This window comes from Aquarana catesbeiana, linkage group LG03 (genome assembly GCF_042186555.1).
Source record: "Aquarana catesbeiana isolate 2022-GZ linkage group LG03, ASM4218655v1, whole genome shotgun sequence".
Classification (NCBI taxonomy): Eukaryota; Metazoa; Chordata; class Amphibia; order Anura; family Ranidae; genus Aquarana; species Aquarana catesbeiana.
The window spans coordinates 15,586,876-15,605,266 of NC_133326.1; the positions used below are offsets into that span (position 1 = coordinate 15,586,876).

The 18,391-nt window shown below is 45.1% G+C and overlaps 1 protein-coding gene across 5 annotated transcripts in view; it reads left to right on the plus strand.

The window, feature by feature from the left end:
* The window catches only part of MEGF11 (multiple EGF like domains 11), an 838,162-nt gene that overhangs the window by 774,584 nt on the left and 45,187 nt on the right, over positions 1-18,391 (plus strand). For all 5 annotated transcript variants that reach the window (XM_073618306.1, XM_073618307.1, XM_073618309.1 and 2 more), the window contains one exon: positions 2,381-2,437. In XM_073618306.1, coding sequence (XP_073474407.1) covers positions 2,381-2,437 — 57 coding nt within the window. The remainder of the gene's footprint in view (positions 1-2,380; positions 2,438-18,391) is intronic.

An 18,391-nucleotide genomic window follows, 5' to 3' on the forward strand; every position in this document is an offset into this window, starting at 1 on the left:
ATAATCCTGAACTCTGTACACAGCGCACCCCTGAACCCTGCTCTCTGTACGTAGCGCACTGCTGAACCCTACACTCTGTGCATAGCATAATGCTGACGTAATCCTGAATTCTGCCCTCTGTACGTAGCACACCCCTGAACCCCTGCACTCTGTACATAGCACACCCCTGAACCCCTGCACTCCATATGTAGCATAATCCTGACTTACTCCTGAACTCTGTACGTAGCACAACCCTGAACCCCTGTACTCCGTACGTAGCAGAATCCTGGCGTAATCCTGAAATCTGTACACAGCGCACTCCTGAACCCTGCTCTCTCTATGTAGTGCACTGCTGAACCCTGCACTCTGTACATACATAATCCTGACGTAATCCTGAACTCTGCCCTCTGTACGTAGCGCACCCCTGAACCCCTGCACTCTGTACGTAACACACCCTGGATCCATGCAGTCTGTACGTAGTACACCCCTGCTCTCTGTGCGTAGCATAATCCTGACGTAGTCCTGAACTCTGCACCCTGTACTGTATGTAGTGCGACCCAGATACAACCGGCCCTTTGAGGGCAACCGCACTGCTGATGCGGCCCACGATGAAATTCAGTTTGACACCCCTGATCTAGGGAGATTAAAGGGTTAAATGTGTGCTTAGCCAGAAAGTCCATTGCATCCCCGCTGACAGAACAGAGCTCCTCTTTGTTTACATAGGCAGAGTTCTGTGTCTCTCCCCGCAGATCAGCGGGTGCCGGCGGACATCCAGTGGCCGCTACCCACTGCTCAGCTTGTGCTGTGTCTAAACACAGCACAGCCACGGTGTGCGCATGCCCCGAACATGGAAGTGCCTGATCACGTACTAGGCACATGATCTGGCACAGGAGAGCCGCTCTACCGTCGTATAACTAAGTTAATGCATTCGGCAAGGTATACCATCTGTGTACAGACGCCTCCAGGTGGCCATATTGCATTTTACAGCAAATTACAGATCTGCAGATTGAAAAGGAAAAGGTCATTTTTAACCACTTCCCACCCGGCCCATAGCAGATGACGGCCGGGCGGTGGTTCAGTTGTCCTGACTGGGCGTCATATGATGTCCAGCAGGATAACATGCCGCCACGTGCCCGACACACCGCTCCACCGATCTTGGTAAAGAGCCTCCGGCGGAGGCTCTTTACCTCGTGATCAGCCGTGTCCAATCACGGCTGATCACAATGTCAATAGGAAGAGCCGTTGATCGGCTTTTCCTCACTCGCATCTGACAGACGCGAGTAGAGGAGAGCCGATCGGCGGCTCTCCTGATTGTTTATCAGCGCAGCCCCCCCTCAGATCACCACACTGGACCACCAGGGATCGCCACTAGGACCACCAGGGAAAGGGCAACATGTGGATGGCCAGTTATGTACCCCATGGCCATCCACATGTGCCCAATCTGTGCCAATCAGTGCCCACAAATGGGCACTGATTGGCACTATTATGTTTCAGGTCTGCCCAGCAATGCCACCAATCAGTTTATTCAGTGTCACCAATCAGTGTCATCAGTGCCAACTGTTAGTGCCCATCGGTGCCACCTGTCTGTGCCTATCAGTGCCCACCTATCAGTGCCACTCATAAGTACCCATCAGTGCCACCCATATGTACCAATCAATGCCACCTACGAGTGCCCATCAGTGCCACCTATGAGTGCCCATCAGTGACACCTATCAGTGCCCATCAGTGCCGCCTATCAGTGCCCATCATCAGTGCCCGTCAGTGCCACCTCATCAGTGCCACCTCATTGGTACCACCTCATCAGTGCCACCTCATTGGTGCCACCTCATCGGTGCCCATCAGAACTCGTCAGTGCAGCCATATCAGTGCTCGTCATTGAAGAAGAAAACATACTTATTTACAAAAAAATTTAACAGAAACAAAGAAAAACTTGTTTTTTTTTCAAAATTTTCAGTCTTTTTTTATTTGTTGCGCAAAAAATAAAAACCGCAGAGGTGATCAAATACCACCTAAAGAAAGCTCTATTTGTGGGAACAAAATGATAAAAAATTAGTTTGGGTACAGTGTTGTATGACCGCGCAATTGTCATTCAAATTGCAACAGCGCTGAAAGCTGAAAATTGGCCTGGGCGGGAAGGTGTCTAAGTGCTCCGGTATTGAAGTGGTTAATAACATTCAATTACAATCTGACTTGTGTAGCAATTGTATACGCGGTATTATTTTATTTTTAATTGTTATTTTTTCTCCCATGAAAGTGTAGTTACCCTTTAAGTTTCCTGGATTTCACCTTTAATTCCCTAAACTTTTCTTCGGAAAACATGTTTGTTATTGGTTTACTGATCCAATCTTTTGTCTATAGTATGTTTTGTCTAGTGACTTCTATGTCTCGTTTGTTATACTAGGTACCTGTACGATGGACAGACGGCAGAATACATACATCATGGAAAATGGCTTCAAAGGTAGGACTGAGCAATCGGCAGGAGGTCCACAATATTGACTGGTTGAATGGCCTCTCCAACCAAACCCGATCATTTATTTCCACATGGAGTGAATCGCTCACCAGCTTCTTATATCCCTCAGGGACTACAGAGGCAAAACAACTACTAGTTGCCCCCCTTGCCAATCAGTGTCACAGCCTGGGCACATGTGCATCAAATGGGACACCAAAGTACTTTCCTGGTCCCTACCAAGTACCTCTCAGCTGGATGAGTGAGCTATCCTTGGAGTTCAAAGAAAATGCATCAGCTTATAGGTATTATTGTCATGGGCGTTGTTACCGCCATGCCAACCTATCTACTCAGTGGAGCAATGGCCGCTAATGTCCTGTAAGATATGAGACCCTGGCATTCATTCACATAACCCCTTACACAGGGCTCTTTCAGAAAAAAGATGCAGATACCCCCCCTTCCTAGTCACTGCTTATTTTCGCCCCTCACCCACCTCCGAGCCACCTGGCAGCCCGGCCCGCCCACAAACCGAGCCGCCCGCCCGCTATCGTAACTGACCGCTATGTCACCCGCCCGCGGAGCCGCCCGCGGAGCCGCCCGCTATGTCGCCCACTCTGCCGCCCGCTATGTCACCCGCCCGTGGAGCCGTCCGCTATGTCACCCGCTTTGCCGCCCGCTATGTCACCCGCTCGGCCGGCAACAAATTTCTCGGCACAAATTGCCCCGTTGCCCCCCCTACCTCTGAGCACCATCCCTTGGTTCCTCCCCCTACCCACCTCCGAGCACCATCCCTTGGTTCCTTGCCTTACCCTCCTCCGACCATCATCCCTTGGTTCCTCCCCCTACCCACCTCCAAGCACTATCCCTTGGTTCCTCCCCCTACACTTATTCAAGCACCATCCCTTGGTTCCTCCACCTACACTCCTCTGATCACCATCCCTTGGTTCCTCCCCCTACCTTCCTCCGAGCACTATCCCTTGGTTCCTCCCCCTACCTTCCTCCGAGCACTATCCCTTGGTTCCTCCCCCTACACTTATTCAAGCACCATCCCTTGGTTCCTCCCCCTACCCTCCTCCGAGCACCATCCCTTGGTTCATCCCCCTACCATCCTCCGAGCACCATCCCTTGGTTCCTCCCCTGACCCACCTCCGAGCACCATCCCTTGGTTCCTCCCCCTACCCTTCTCTGACCACTATCCTTTGGTTCTTCCCCCTACCCTCCTCCGAACACCATCCCTTGGTTCCTCCCCCTACCCACCTCCCACTACCGCCCCTTTTAGAGAATACAGAACCAAGTATCATTCTGTAGTGCTAAGTAGTTTGTACAGAATTTGTTAATGATAACAGGAAAAGCAGTAAAATGGATCCCCTGCAACCAGCAACAATAGACCCCCAAGCAATAACAAATCCCTGTCCAGCAACAATAGACCCTTCTGCAGCAAAATACTCCCCCAAGCAACAATAGACCGCCCCAGCAACAATATACCCCATCAGCAATAATGGACCCCTCCAGCAACAATAGATCTCCCAGCAACAATAGACCCCTCCAGCAACCATTGATCTCTCAGTAGTCCTCCAGCAACAATAGACACCCTCCCGGTATCCCTCCCAGCTGCAGCTGACCCCCTGCTACAAAATACCCTACAAGCAACAATAGGTCCCCCCCAGCAACAAAAAATAAAATCTTCAGCAACAATAGATCTCCCAGCAACAATAGACCCCTGCAAGCAACAATAGATCTTCCACTAGACAGCATCAATAGCCCCTCCAGCAACAACAGACACCCTCCCAGTATCCCTCCAAGCTGCAATTGACCCCCCTGCTGCAAAATACCCCACAAGCAACAATAGATCTCCCAGTAGCCAGCATTAATAGACCCTCCAGAAACCAGCGACAATAGACACCCTCGCAGTATCCCTCCCAGCTGCAGTTGCCCCCCCTGCTGCAAAATGCCCCACAAGTAACTATTGTTTCCCCCTAGCAACAAAAGAAAGCAAACATTTATTATATTGCAGCTTACCAATTCTTAGATGTGATGGCTGCATTCATTTTCTTTTTTTAGGCTTTCTTTCTTCTATTTTCATCTGGTGATCCAGCCAGCAAGTCTGTTGTTTTTTTCAAAAGCACAAGCTCTCCAGCAGAATGTATCAGTTTATATGGTTGAGACAAACCATTTACCACGGACAGGGGTGCTTAGAATGATTAACTTTTATTTATTTATTCATGTAAAACCTTCATCCCAAAAGGGAAAAAAATGTTTTTTGGGGGGTTTTTTTGTTTTTCGGGTCATTCGTTTGATTGAATAAATTTTGTAAATTCGGAAATTCAAATTCTGAAAATTTAGAAATTCAAAAATACAAAAATTCTAATATGGAAATTCGAAAATTTGGAAATTCGAAAATCCGAAATAATAACTAACTAATAATTAACTATTAAATTATAGGTATTGGAATTTAGTTTCAAATTTGGCTGTTAGTGAAGGTAACGAATACAAATTTATCCGAAGTCACGAATGATCTGAAATAACGAATGCCGGACCTAAACAAATGGAACGTAACAAATTAATAATAATAAATACTATGAATAAAAAGTTGTTATTATTATTTATTATTATTAATTTGTTACGTTCCATTCATTTAGATCCGGCATTCATTATTTCAGAGAATTCGTATTCATTTGAAAGGAAATTCCAATACCTATAATTTAATAGTTAGTTATTATTAGTTAGTTATTAATTTGGATTTTTGGATTTTAGAATTTTAGAATTTCCAAATTAGAATTTTTGGATTTTAGAATTTTAGAATTTTTGGATTTTAGAATTTTAGAATTTTTGGATTTCCGAATTTCTAAATTTTCGGACTTCGAATTTCCAAATTTACAGAACTTATTTGAAATAACGAATTTGGATCACATCGAATGACCCGAAAAATGTAAATTAAAAAAAAAACGAATGAAATTAAAATGAATGAATTTTTTGGCAGTGCACATGTCTACTTTTCATCTGCCCCCCCCCCCCCCCCCCCCGTTTTCATCTGGTGATTTTATTAGTTAGTAATAGTTATTATTAGTTAGTTATTATTTCAGATTTTTCGGGTTTTCGAATTTCCAGATTTTCATTCTTATTTTTCGGCTTTTCGTTCTTTTGATTTTTCGGATTTTCTAATTCTCAGATTTTTGAATTTTTTGAATTTCCGAATTTTTGATTTTTGGATTTTAGAGTTTTCAAATTTACAATTCTTCACATTTTCGGATTTTCGATTTTTCGAATTTCGGAAAAATTCGTTAAATGGGTTTTCGTCAATTCGAATATTTCTGAATTAACGAATTTTTGAATTTCGGCGAAAAAACTAATTCGGCACGAAACGAATTGCACATGTCCTAATGAGAAGAAAACGAATGCACCCACCAAATCTAATGATTGCAATAAATGACATTTTAGGGTTTTGGGTTTAATACTATAATGTTATTACCTGGATTTAAATCTGAATACCATGTTTTTTTTTTTAGGAATGTATCAATATTATTTGTCATTGTTCTCTATATGTGAAACGTATTTTGTGCTGTGATGACTCCGGCTGCCTCATGATCTTGGATTGTGTAGAATTGTATTGGATCTTCCCTGTATGACCTTCATGTTGTCTCATGTAACAAGTCCATGTAATGCTTGTCTGTCCTCCATGTATCTCTCCCCGGTATCTCCTGTTCCTCTGCTCTCTGTCACTAATTACATCGTCTATAAAACTCTCCTATGAAGGACTCCTCGTCATTTACTGCAGCCGTAAAAAGGGTTCTCACTGTCTGTGTGGTGTCTGGCTGAACGCTTCCTACAAATACTTGTTTTTTAATTGGTTCTCATTATATATTATATATTCGAGGGGAGCAAAATTCAGATGGGTGGAAGAGCTTTAGGTACAAGCAAGGTCCAAAGGCCCATGGTCAGTTCCAGTGGTGGCCCGTGCATTGTGGGAGCAAGGGCGCCGCCCCCCCCCTAATGCCACTGCTGCCGCCGTTCCTATCCATGCGCCTGGCCCCTTTCAGGACGCCGGACGCATGAATTCCTATGGCAGGGGGTGTGTTTTTTGAAGCACATGATTAGAGCCAGAGCCTCTAATAGGCTTCAAAATAGGGTGGGCTCGGGGCACAGAGCATTGCGTCTGGAGCCCATCCCAGTTGTGTTGCGACAGCGAATGAATATTCGCTGTTGCAACACTGGTCCTCCTCCTGGCCAATCGGGAAGCGGGTCTGATACCACGTCACCCGAAAGGTTGGCTGAAAGGACAGGCGATCCTATTGGACGCCTAGGAGGAGGGGAGGAGACACACGGCGGAAGCCACCGCGATCTCAGAAGAGAAGAGGACATGCTGTGTGCCCGCCGATCCCCAATGTGCCCGCCGATCCCTGCCGCCGATGGGGTAAGTGCTGGTGGACTGGAAGACAGCGGAGGGGGGGGGGTTATTTGCCGACTCCCACAAACAAAAAACCACCAGCCTCTACTGGTCTGTTCCTAGTTAAGTAGGCACTGGCCTATGGCCCCCCCCCCCCCATGCTGTTTAGGGGCCCCCCTGCAACAGCAGGTCACTATAATATTGATTTGGTCTTGAAATAAAATGACAATGAAGCTTTACTAAATTGCTTACAAAAGATAGAAACAATGAATCAACTCAAAAGAAACTTTCCATTAAAGTGATACTAATGTTTAATGTACATTGTCCCTTCTATTTCTGTATATGGATGACGGCACTGTAATTATTTTAATAAAGAAAAAAAACATTTCCCTTTTTTCCTTATCAATATCCATTTGTCACATGACCCGGCTCTCTCCCAGCCTGTCTGCAGGGAAACATAAGCAGGAGGAGCTTCCAATCCTCTGCTGCTGGTCACATGTTCAAAATAGAAAAAAGTCAGCCTTTGGAATACGGAGTAAAAATACATATTAATACAGTGCCTTGAAAAAGTATTCATACCCATGTTATTGACAAAAAAATAATAAAGATTTGATTTCAAATATATATTTGTATGATGATTTAAAACAATTTATTGATACAGTGCCTTGAAAAAGTATTTATACCCCTTGAAATTTTCCACATTTTGTCATGTTACAACACAAATGTAAATGCATTTTATTGGGATTTTATGTGATAGACCAACACAAAGTGGCACATAATTGTAAAGTGGAAGGAAAATGATAAATGTTATACGATAAATATGTGAAAAGTGTGTGTGTGTGGGGGGGGGGGGGGCATTTATATTCAGCCTCCTTTACTCTGATACCCCTAACTAAAATCTAGTGGAACCAATTGCCTTCAGAAATCACCTATTTAGTAAAATAAGTCCACCTGTGTGTAATTTAGTCTCAGTATAAATACAGCCATTCCGTGAAGCCCTCAGAGGTTTGTTAGAGAACCTTAGTGAACAAACAGCATCATGAAGGCCAAGGAACACACAAGACAGGTCAGGGATAAAGTTGTGGAGAAGTATAAAGCAGGGTTAGGTTATAAAAAAAATACCCCAAGCTTTGAACATCTCACGGAACTCTGTTCAATCCATCATTCGAAAATGGAAAGAGTATGGCACAACTGCAAACCTACCAAGACATGGCCGTCCACCTAAACTGACCGGCTGGGCAAGGAGAACATTAATCAGAGAAGAGCCAAGAGGTCCATGGTAACTCTGGAGGAGCTGCAGAGATCCACAGCTCAGGTGGGAGAATCTGTCCACAGGACAACTATTAGTCGTGTTCTCCACAAATCTGCCCTTTATGGAAGAGTGACAAGAAGAAAGACATTGGTGAAAGAAAGTCATAAGAAGTCCTATTTGCAGTTTGTGAGAAGCCATGTGGAGGACACAGCAAACATGTGGAAGAAGGTGATCTGTTCAGATGAGACCAAAATTGAACTTTTTGGCCTAAAAGCATAACGCTATGTGTGGTGGAAAACTAACACTGCACATCACCCTGAACACACCATCCCCACCGTGAAACATGGTGGTGGCAGCATCATGTGGTGGGGATGCTTTTCTTCAGCAGGGACAGGGAAGCTGGTCAGAGTTGATGGGAAGATGGATGGAGCCAAATACAGGACAATCTTAGAAGAAAACCTGTTGGAGTCTGCAAAAGACTTGAGACAGGGGGGGGGTTCACCTTCCAGCAGGACGACGACCCTAAACATACAGCCAGAGCTACAATGGAATGGTTTATATCAAAGCATATTCATGTGTTAGAATGACCCAGTCACAGTCCAGACCTAAATCCAATTGAGAGTCTGTGGCGAGACTTGAAAATTGCTGTTCACAGACGCTCTCCATCCAATCTGACAGAGCTTGAGATATTTTGCAAAGAAGAATGGGCAAAAATGTTCATCTCTAGATGTGCAAAGTGGGTGGGGACATCCCCAAAAAGACTTGCAACTGTAATTTCAGAAAAAGGCGGTTCTACAAAGTATTGATTCAGGGGGGCGCCATACAAATGTACCCCACACTTTTCACATATTTATTTGTAAAATGTCCGCCGGGGGCCCACGATCATGTCACAGAGCGGAGATGCCTATGTAAACAAGGCATTTCCCTGTTCTGCCTAGTGACATGACAGAGATCTACTGCGCCCTGTCATCGGGAGCAGTGATCGCTGTCATGTCAGTGGAAGCCCATCCCCCCACAGTTAGAATCACTCCCTAGGACACACTTAACCCCTTGATTGCCCCCCTAGTGTTTAACCCCTTCCCTGCCATAAATCTATCCACTATTTTGTAGACGCTATAAATTTTGTGCAAACCAATCAATATACGCTTATTGTGATTTTTTTTACCAAAAATATGTATATATCGGCCTAAACTGAGGAAAAATTCTGTTTTTATATATATTTTTTGGGGTTATTAATTATAGCAAAAAGTTTAAAAAAATAGCAATGAAGCATTGGCACGTACAAGAGTATGGCTGCACAGAGTCATTCACTGGTATGTAGGTGGCACCTGCGGCTCCCTGGGCATGAGAGTATGCTGGGAAATGAACACTTGTCTAGAAATGCCCATGTGCATGAACCCCGAATGTCTATTTATGAAGAAACACTGCAGCAAATAAGCACATCAGTAGCATGTGCATACTTCTTATATGCATAGATTGGATTCCAGGAGCATGGTCACCAGTGGCTGTGCGATGACTCCACTGTCTGTCCCCATCTGGGAGAAGAGGCTGGCTACACAATCTGTCTTGTGTACAGACTAAACATGGAATAAAGGGGTGTTAGATGCCACCCTCCACAATTCATGAGCTCCATAGACTCCAAACTGCGGCCCCTGGGTCGGGTTCGACCCCTTGCTTCCCTTCATCCAGCCCTTGGGGCACTTTTTCTCCCACTGATATGTGGAATTATTCCTCCCACTGACACCAAAGATGGGACACTATTCTTCTCATTGACACCCAAGATGGGGCACTATTCCTCCCACTGACAACAACAATGGGGCACGATTCCTCCCACTGACAACAATGATGGGGCATTATTCCTCCCACTGAAAACAGTGATGAGGCACCATACCTTCCACTGACACCAATGATGGGGTACTATTCTTCCCACTGAAAACAACAGTGAGGCACCACTTTTGGCACCAATTACAGCCTCAAGTCTTTTTGACTATGATGCTACAAGCTTGGCACACCTATATTTGGGCAGTTTCTCCCATTCTTCTCTGCAGGACCTCTCAAGTTCCATCAGGTTGGATGTGGAACGTCGGTGCACAGCCATTTTCAGATCTCTCCAGAGATGTTCATTTGGGTTCAAGTCTGGGCTCTGGCTGGGCCACTCAAGGACATTCAGAGTTGTCCCGTAGCCACTGCTTTGTTATCTTGGCTGTTTGCTTAGGGTTGTTGTCTTGTTGGAAGAAGAACCTTTCCAGAGAGGTCCAGAGTGCTCTAGAGCAGGTTTTCATCATTGATGCCTCTGTACATTGCTGCATTCATCTTTCCCCTCGATCCTGCCTAGTCTCCCAGTTCCTGCCACTGAAAAGCATCCCCACAGCATGATGCTGCCACCGCCATGCTTCACTGTAGGGATGGTATTGACCAGGTGATGAGCAGTGCCTGGTTTTCTCCACACATGAAGCTTGCCATTCAGGCCAAAGAGTTCAATCTTTGCTTCATCAGACCAGAGATCGTGAGATTTTGTTTCTCATGAGCTGAGAGTCCTTCAGGTGCCTTTTGTAAAACTCCAGGTGGGCTGTCTTGTGCCTTTTACTGAGGAGTGGCTTCCGTCTGGCCACTCTACCATACAAGCCTGATTGGTGGAGTAATGCACAGATGGTTGTTCTTCTGAAAGGTTCTCCTCTCTCCACAGATAAACACTGGAGCTCTGTCAGAGTGACCATCGGGTTCTTGGTCACCTCCCTGATTAAGGCCCTTCTCGCCCGATCACTCAGTTTGGCCGGGCGGCCTGCTCTAGGAAGAGTCCTGCTGGCTCCAAACTTCTTCCATTCACAGATGATGGAGGCCACTGTGCAGAAAATTTTCAGTACCCTTCCCCAGATCTGTGCCTCCATACAATTGTGTCTCGGAGGTCTACAGACAATTCCTTGGACTTCATGGCTTGGTTTGTGCTCTGACATGCACTGTTAACTGCGGGACCTTATATAGACAGGTGTGTGCCTTTCCAGATCATGTCCAATCAACTGAACTTACCACAGGTGGATTCCAATCAAGTTGTAGAAACATCTCAAGGATTATCAGTGGAAACAGGATGCACCTGAGCTCAATTTTGAGTGTCATGGCAAAGGCTGGGAATACTTATGTACATGGAATTTTTTAGTTTTTTTTTAATAAGTTTGCAAAGATTTCAAACAAACTTCTTTCTTGTTGTCATTATGGGGTATTGTTTGTAAAATTTTTCAGAAAATAATGAATTTAATCAATTTTGGAATACAGCTGTAACAAAATGTGGAAAAAGTGAAGCGCATTATTCCTCCCACTGATATCAATAATGGGGCAACATTCCACCTCCTACCGACCACAGACACTATGTAATTTATTTACACCCACTGACCACCAAGCCTGAAACATTGTCTACTGCCAATGTCACCGGGGGGGGGGGGGGGGGGGGTTGTTCCTGCTGCCTACAGTCCAGGCCCCCTAAAGTCTGAAGGGTAGTAAGCTGGCTCTATGTTTAGAAAGTTTGGTGTTCTGATCCTTACCCACCATCTTCCCTGGATGAATCATAGGCTTACATGACTATTGCAGTATGACTGGCTCTATCAGACACTCATTTCATTGTGCTGGATAATAGCCGGTAGCTTTATGAACACAAACAAGTTTGTGAGACAAAAACAAGTATAATAATGATTGTTGGGATTCCATTGAAGCCTCCAGAAGTTCTAAGTCTGCATACACCAAGGCAACAATTGCTGGAAAACAACGGGCTTCCTAAACCAACCTGAAAAAACAATCTGGTGTTCAACATTCATACTCATTCTCCAGGCTGTTTCCTATGTTTCTGAGTGTAGGGCTTAGCGTAACCCTGGGGTGTTCTTACCTCCTAGGACCCAGGCAGAGCCAGTACTTCTATGTCTGCTGTGAATAACTAATATATAATTGTTCCTCTGACTGGAAGCCCAAAGAAAAGCATCGACGGTCAGGGGTTTCCAAAACTTTCTAAACAAAGGTCCAATTTACTGTCCTTCAGACTTTAGAGGGGCCGGATTGTGGCCAGTGGGAGAAGAAAATGCCCCAATGTCAGTGGATGTAAACAGTGTGTTAGACTTGGTTAGTGGGAGTAAAAAAAAAAAAACCACATAGAGCCTCTTATAATTTTTCACATTTTCCTCATGTTACAATCAGAAACATAAATGTATTTTTTTGGGGGATTTTATGTGATAGACCAACACAAAGTGGCACATAATTGTGAACTGGAAGGAAAATAAAGAAATGATTTTCAAAGATTTTTACAAATAAATATGTGAAAAGTGTGGGGTGCAGTTGTATTAGGCTCCCCCCCCCCCACTTTGTAGAACCACCTTTGGCTGCAATTACAGCTGCAAGTCTTTTTGGGGATGTCTCTACCAGCTTTGCACATCTAGAGAGGGACATTTTTGCTGATTCTTCTTTGTAAAATATCTCAAGCTCTGTCAGATTGGATGGAGAACGTCTCTGAACAGCAATTTTCAAGTCTTGCCACAGACTCTCAATGGGATTTAGGTCTGGACTGTGACTGGGTCATTCCAACACATGAATATGCTTTGATCTAAACCATTCCATTGTAGCTCTGGCTGTATGTTTCGGGTCGTTGTCCTGCTAGAAGGTGAACCTCCGCCCCAGTCTCAAGTCTTTAGCAGACTCTAACAGGTTTTCTTCTAAGATTGCCCTGTATTTGGCTCCATCCATCTTCCCATCAACTCTGACCAGCTTCCCTGTCCCTGCTGAAGAAAAGCATCCCCACAACATGATGCTGCCACCACCATGTTTCACGGTGGGGATGGTGTGTTCAGGGTGATGTGCAGTGTTAGTTTTCCGCCACACATAGTGTTTTGCTTTTAGGCCAAAAAGATCAATTTTGGTCTCATCTGACCAGAGCACCTTCTTCCACATGTTTGCTGTGTCCCCCACGTGGCTTCTCGCAAACTGCAAACAGGACTTCTTATGACTTTCTGTCAACAATGTCTTTCTTCTTGCCACTCTTCCATAAAGGGCAGATTTGTGGAGAACACGACTAATAGTTGTCCTGTGGACAGATTCTCCCACCTGAGCTGTGGATCTCTGCAGCTCCTCCAGAGTTACCATGGACCTCTTGGCTGCTTCTCTGATGAATGCTCTCCTTGCCCGGCTGGTCAGTGTAGGTGGACGGCCATGTCTTGGTAGGTTTGCAGTTGTGCCATACTCTTTCCATTTTTCGGATGATGGATTGAACAGAGTTCCGTGAGATGTTTAAGGCTTGGGGTATTTTTTATAACCTAATCCTGCTTTAAACTTCTCTACAACTTTATGCCTATCCTGTCTGGTCTGTTCCTTGGCCTTCATGATGCTTTCAGTGGGAGGAATAGTGCTCCATCAATGGTATTAATGGGAGGAATAGTGCCCCATCATTGGTACTGGTGAGAGGAATAGTGCCCCATCAGTGGTATTAATGGTAGTACAAGTGCCGCAATGTTGGTATCAATGGGAGAAATGCTGCCCCATCATTGGTATCAGTGACAGTGAGAGTGCTTGATTGTGGTTGTCAATGGGAGGAATAATGCCCCACTGTGGTGTCAACAAAAGGAATGGAATCTCATTGTATTTGTCAGTTGGAGGAATGGTGCCTCGTATTAACGGGAGGAATAGTGACCCAAGGGCCAAATAAAAGCAAGCAAAGGGCTGCGTCTGTCCCCTGGGTCACAATTTGGAGACCATTGGTATAGTTTGATAAAGGACACGAGTCCATCTTGCTCATCCAATAGAAAACAAAAACATATAAGAAAAGAAAACCTCCATATGTATGATCCTATACCCACAGTTGATCTAGAAGAAGGCAAAAAAAACCCCAATAAAACATGATCCAATTTGCTCCAGCAGGGAAAATGTACTTTTTTCTGATCCCCCAAGAGGCAATCAGATATTCCCTGTATCAACTACCCTTGGTATTATTATAAATGTTAATATCCAGTTAACTCATGTGCATAGTAGTAAACTATCTTTGGTTTGCTTGCATGCATATTGATTGTTTAATGAATAAAACATATTGGTGGTATTAAAAAAAGAGAGCTGACAGTAGAAGTTGTGATAGAAGCACCAATTACCAGACTCCTTAGTAAAAGAGGGCTGTGATTCCTTCTTGCCTCTTCAATATTGTTATTCAAAGAGAGAAAAAGGGGCACAGGTCTATAGCAACCAATTAGACTTTGCGATATTGCATTTAGAAATTGGGGGAAGTGTGAAATAACTTGCAAAGTGAACAATCGCACTATAACCTGGCTTCGCCAGTCCTGTCGATATTCTGCTCAAGCCTGCCAATCTGAGAGACCTTCCCCACTCTGACACCAAGGCTGTGAGGGTTACCACTACCACAACCTTCCAACAGTTGCCCGACAGACAACAAGCCCATCTAGTGGATGGGCCTCAGAAAAGGCAGGCATCGGTATGGATGACTAAAGCTGCGAAATGGAACCAAAATGGCATCTGCCTGCCTAAACCACAGCCCCCCCCCCCCCCCCGCATCCACACCCACCAAATTTGGTGAGCTGCATTGGGGGTATGACACCTCAATCCTCGAACCTAGAGGGGGAACAGAGCGAGGTTTGCACCACATCTCACCCACTCCGTACAGACAGTATACCAAGTGGGAGGACAGGGAGCCCACACCTAAAAAGGAACTATGTATCATACAAACAAACCCCAAATCCAAATAGGCAAGGTGGAGGGTTTAAGCTTTGATCAGATATTCATAATATCTAAGAGGGAACAACAGAGGCAGAAGAATGTTTGGGATAGTTTGAGGACACCATAAACCCTCTACCCACTAAATATCGTGGCCTGGAGGCCAAACTTAGAATGCTGGAACAAAAAATTGACAGTCTTTCATAATGTACTAGTATGCTATACATACTAGTACATTATGCCCTTAACTTTCAGAAAGAAGTTTTGTTTTTTTTGCAAGAGTTCACTACCCCTATGAGGCTTGTAGGCCTACTTGAGAAAATGGAAGGGAACAACTGGGAGCAACTCCTTGTTTGGTAACCCCTCTCTATCTTCAAGTGTTATCATTGAACAAGCTCACCTGGTGCAGGGTTGCCCACCTCCCCAAGAGCAGATTCCTCGCCCAGTGGTGATGAGGCTACTAAACTATAGGGACAGAGACACCATATTAGGCTTAGTGAGGACCAATGGACAACTTCGGATACAGAATGCATTGGAGTCACTGTACCCCAATTTCTCCCCAAATATTCAAAACAATGTGCACATTTTTCAACTGTTAAACAAAGGATGCAAGACCTTGGCCTCCAATATGCAATGGTCCCCATGAAACTGCAGGTGTACCAGGAAAACGCCCACTTTTTTTTGCAGGCCTGGATCAGTACTCTAACGCCCCATACACACGATCAGAAATTCCAAATCAGAAAAATCTTGGATGGTTTTTCCGACGGATTTCCACTCAAGCTTGGCTTGCATACACACGGTCACACAAAAGTTCTCAAGAACGCGGTGACGTACAACACTACGACGAGCCAAGAAAATGAAGTTCAATGCTTCCGAGCATGCGTCGAATTGTTTCCGAGCATGCGTGATTTTTTTGCGCGTCCGAATTGCATACAAACGATCACATTTTTGGATAGGAACTTTTTCCGACCGAAAAATAGAGAACCTGCTCACAATCTTTTTCCTGGATGGAATTCTGCCAGCAAAAGTCCGATGGAGCACACACACGGTCGTAATATCTGACCAAAAGCTCACATCCGACTATTGCTGGCGGAATTTCTGATCGTGTGTACGGGGCATTACTCCCGGGTGACTTTGGATGATGTACTGACTTGACCACCGGAAGCTTAACCCTTTCCAGCTTTGTGTCTCTTTTCAAGCACCCTTCTTAGGGACTCATAGCTTTATAGACCCATTCTCATGGTTTCTCAGAACCATTCAAGGAACTGATAATGTGCCCAATTATTGGTGCCAGTGGGAGAAATAGGTCCCTATTGTCAGTGTCAGGAGGTGGAATAGTGCTCCATCGTTGGTGTCAGTGGAAGCAATAGTGCCCATTGTTTTTATATGGGTGGGAGGAATAGTGCCCCATCACTGGTGTTAGCGGAAGGAATAATGCTTTGTATCAGTTGGAGGAATGGTGCCTCATATCAGTGGCCCAAGGGCCAGAAAGGGGCAGGCAAATGGCCACTTTGGAGACTACTGTTCTATAGGGATCCCACAGGTATAGTATATGCATAGTAACATTGGTCCAAGCTGGATAATGCCCCATCGTTGGTATCAGTGGGGGGAATAGTGCCCCATCATTGGTATCAGTGGAAGGATTAGTGCCCCATCATTGGTGTCAGTGGAAGGATTAGTGCCTCATCATTGGTGTCAGTGGGAGAAATAGTGCCCCATCATTGGTATCAGTGGAAGGAATAGTGTTGTGTCGTTGATATCAGTGGGAGGAATAGTGCCCCATCATTGGTATTAGTGGGAGGAATAGTGCCCCATCATTGGTGTCAGCGGTAGGAATAGTGCCCCATCATTGGTATCAGTGGGAGGAATAGTGCCCCATCATTGGTATTATTGGGAGGAATAGAGCCCCATCATAGGTGTCAGTGGGAGGAATAGAGCCCCATCACTGGTGTCAGTGGGAGGAATAGTGCTCCATCATAGGTGTCAGTGGGAGGAATAATGCTCCATTGTTGGTGTCAGTGGGAGCTATAATGCCTCATATCCGTGGTTGGAACAGTACCCCAAGGGCCAGATAAGAGCAAGCAAAGGGCCACAGTTTGGAGACTACTGTTCTAGAGGGATCTTACAGGTATGGAATGTGAATTGTCACATTGGTCCAAGCTGAATGTAAACATTGCCATGCCTGTAATTCAGCTTTAATTGAGAATTACTGATGTGTTATGGGGCGTACACACGTTCGGACTTTTCGGCTACAAAAGTCCGACAAACTTTCGACGGACTTTTGGCGGACTTGCGGCGGACTTTTTAACGAACAGACTTGCCTACATACGATCACACAAAAGTCCGACGGATTCGTACGTGATGACGTACGACCGGACTACAATAAGAAAGTTCATAGCCAGTAGCCAATAGCTGCCCTAGCGTCGGTTTTTGTCCGTCGGACTAGCATACAGACGAGCGGATTTCCGGGTCCGGCGTAGTTACGATGTAAAGATTTGAAGCATGTTCCGAATCTAAAGTCTGTCAGATTTGCGACTGGAAAAGTCCGCTGAAAGTCCGGGGAAGCCCACACACGATCGGATTGTCCGCCGGATTTGGTCCGTCGGACTTGTGTAGCCGAAAAGTCCGACCGTGTGTGTACGCCCCATTGGTCTTGTTTTTTCTCTTCAGATAAGAGCTCCGTATAAGAGCAGGGCACCTCTGAAGACATCTGATGAGAGTTGCAGTAATGTTCTTTACACTCAGCTCCTCCGATGTTCTCCCAAAGTGGAGCGTTACTCTTCATCTTTCACATCAGCCGGCCTGTGTATTTCCTGGCTGGTCTAAGTGCTCTGACTCGGGGGGTTCTATGGTAATATAGACTCGGGAGCACCAAGCGTGCCGTATAAAAGCTCTGCTTCCCCCGAAGACTGCTCCCGGGCAGATCCATTAGCGGCCCGCTTCTCCCAACACAATGCCGATGTTTTCAGTCGATGTTTATGGCAGTGATGTGCCCGGTACTGAGGAGAATTCATGTTTGTTTCGATGGAATCCTATCATAGCGCACATTAATGCCAACCCCAGATATGTTTTTAATTCGGCATAAAATAATAAGAACTTTACTTAAAATACACCACCAGATGTACAAATTAATTTTATAGACAAGCGAGGTTCGGTCTGCAGGGAGGCAAATAATTACTGCTTGCGATCGCTGACTTTTAGATCGTAATTGCCAACATTTACAATCATTTCCAGGGATACTCTGCCGGCGTGATTGAAGTCAGACTGCAAAACAGTGTTTAAAGGGCCTTCCCTTCACTCCTGTACGGAAATGGCTTGCCCTGATTTTACTGCACACTCTGAGTCTCTCACAGTGTGCATTAGAAGCTGCGTTATAAGTCAGATAGAGCCCCGCCTCATTTCCTGGCTGGAGGACATCCAGCCCTTTCCTCCCCAGTCCTGCCTTTTTTTATTTAATTATTACAGGTATTTATATAGGACCAAATGTTTATGCAGCGCTTTACATATTTATTATACATTCACATCAGTCCCTGCTCTCAAGGAGCTTCCAATCTAAGGTCCCTAACTCCCATTCATACATACACATGAAGGCAGGTGCAGTCTATTTTCTCCACTGTAGGGGGCGCTTGACCACAGCTGT